The following is a 2,619-nucleotide window of genomic DNA, read 5'->3' as shown; positions in this document are numbered from 1 at the left end:
CTCAACTCTAATGACCTGTTTTTGCCATCTGTGGCAGACCCGACCAGTCCCCACCGGCAGCCTTGTGGCCCTCTCCGTTTCTCGGCCACCTTTGCAGTACACCATATAGATAAGCTCTGACCAGCCGGACACTGATGGACCTAAGCTAAGTCACCCCCAGACTTCGCCCTACCTTGGATGGAGAAGGACCAGCCAACCCTCATGGTATCAGACTCTGCTTGAGATGTAAATAAACTTCCATCAGCATTCACAGATCTATCTCTTTCAGCAGCAAGCATTAATTGATTTTCAAGCCTTCTTTTAATTACCTAGCAACTAATGAGTTGCCAATCATGCCAGAGAAAGTGGTAGAGATTATTATCTATACCACTTATCTAAGATACAAAGGATTAAAAAAAGACAGCAAACCAGTCAAGTAACTCATGTTTAAAATATAGTGGCAGCTTAAATTATCTAAAGGTTATTGAGACATGACTTATAAGGCTTTAGCCTCACCCCCTAAGAACCAAGAAATAAGCTACAGAGGTCTTAAAACAACCCAGCCTGAGAGCTCAATGGCACTTTACAGCTTTGATCACTAGTTAGCCCCTCAGGCTCCAGTTATTCACTCAAATCATCTTGATGTAAATAAAACAGTCTTGAAAATCCAGTTTGTTATCTCACATCAGATAGCTTCAGATAACTACTAGGAAATTGGAAGCCATAAGAATTACTGCTAGAAGGGTGCATATTACAACATTCTGAGATCCATTTGTAAAGGATATCACCCATTTTATAAAGGATGATTGAAACTTGCCCTTCCTCAGAGTCTTGAAGACATCATTGGAGGTCTGGTAAAATTGTTAAAAATGACTTGGTATCCTCAACTAGTTCTTGTAAGTTTCCAAAGACGGTAGGACAATGTGTAATAAGCCTCTGTAAATGGTTACTCAAAAGAGTTTCAGTGTTTAAGGCCACACACTTGCTTATTTGAAAAACTGGCATGTGAGGGCCACCTTACTCCCCCAGTGCACACGTGATGATGTTCAAATATGCAGGACACTGCCATCTGCACACTGTTCAGAAGCAAAACTGAGAATGAGTGGCTCCTCCCAAACCAATGTGGGTGCTCAGATCCAGACAGAGGGAAATCAGAATTCCATGGGCAAAATCAAGATCCAAAGATCATGTGAAGCAGAAAAGATCTTAAGTGACCATTCTGTTCAAGTCCCAGCAGAAGGGCTAGATGCCGGGAGGGCACCCATTCATCTCCCTGCAGAGCAGAAACCAGAGCCCACGTTCTCTGCTTTCTGAGCTCGAGTATAACTATCCACATCATACACACACAAAAAATCCTTTCTGAACTTACATCTTCTCCATCCCTTCCCAGGCCTCCCCTTGATCCGAAGGCCTGATGTGCTCACCTGCAGAAAGCAGTGCCCAACTGGGGCGTGCTCCGGAAGCGTGGCGTTGTACACCTGCTTCAGGAAAACGGGCTCGTTGTCATTCACGTCGTCCACGGCGATGCTCACCAGGCAAGTGGCCGAGAGCGGGGGCTCTCCGAGGTCGTGGGCCACCACTCTCAGTTCTATGGCCTCCTGGGCCTCTCGGTCCAGGCTCCGGGTGGTGCTGATCACACCACTCTCGGGATCAATGCTGAAGGATGGTCCACACTCAGCGGGGGGCCTCGGAGTCTCTGGGTTACAGAGAGCGGGGAGAGGAAGCAGTGCATAGCGCAGCCTGGCATGGTCCGTGCCAGGCTCATCTGCGTCGGAGGCACTGACGCACAAGACCATGGTGCCGGGAGCCGCGGCCTCGGACACCGAAGCCCAATAATGCTCCTGGCTGAAGAGAGGTGGCTGATCATTGAGGTCAGCAACCCGGAGCAGCAGCGTCTCCTCGGTGCTCAGCGGCGGTGATCCCGCATCTGTGGCCACCAGTCGCAAATCATACAGGTCTCGGCTCTCCCTATCTAGGGGCCCCTCGACGCAAAGGAAAAATACTCCTGGGGAGCCTCCGGACCGCAGCACAAAGGCTCCCTCACCGCCCTCCAAGGTCAGAGAGACGCTCCCGACTCCGAGGCCTCCATCGAGCTCCCCGGCGGCTTCCCCTTCCTTCTCTGGGTCACCTTCCGCGTCTGACACCGAGACCCGAGCCACATAGTCGCCGACTTGAGCGCCCTCGAAGACGCGCGCGGCCCCTCCTTCGGTGAGGAAGAGTAGATGAATAGCGGGCGGGTTGTCATTCACGTCCAGCACCTCGATGGACACGCGCACGGTGGCGACCTCGGGCGCAGCGCCTCCGTCACGGGCCTCCACCACCAGCTGGTGCCAGGCCTGCGCCTCGCGGTCCAGTGGCCTGTGCACCCGCACCACCCCGCTCAGCTCCTCCACCACGAAGTAGGCCGCGTCGTCCAGCGTCCTGCCGCTACCACCGGCCCCGGGAGCCTGCCGGGAGCGGATGCTGTAGCGCACGTGGCCGTTGGGCCCCAGGTCACGGTCGGTGGCGCGCACGCGACAGAGTTCGGTGCCGGGCCCAGCGTCCTCGCGAACCGCGGCGCGGTACTCGCTCTCCTCAAAGACTGGAGGATTGTCGTTCTCATCCAGCACGCACAGTTCCACTCGCAGGCGGCCGGTGCGC

The 2,619-nt window shown here is 53.7% G+C and overlaps 1 protein-coding gene across 1 annotated transcript in view; it reads right to left on the bottom strand.

The window, feature by feature from the left end:
* The window catches only part of DCHS2 (dachsous cadherin-related 2), a 323,756-nt gene that overhangs the window by 320,295 nt on the left and 842 nt on the right, over positions 1-2,619 (bottom strand). The window contains exon 2 of the mRNA XM_010840797.1: positions 1,404-2,618. Coding sequence (XP_010839099.1) covers positions 1,404-2,618 — 1,215 coding nt within the window. The remainder of the gene's footprint in view (positions 1-1,403; position 2,619) is intronic.

Source organism: Bison bison, unplaced genomic scaffold (genome assembly GCF_000754665.1).
Source record: "Bison bison bison isolate TAMUID 2011002044 unplaced genomic scaffold, Bison_UMD1.0 scf7180017864146, whole genome shotgun sequence".
NCBI classification, from domain to species: Eukaryota; Metazoa; Chordata; class Mammalia; order Artiodactyla; family Bovidae; genus Bison; species Bison bison.
Note: the sequence above shows the minus strand (reverse complement) of the source record. Positions and strands in the feature narration are given on the sequence as shown.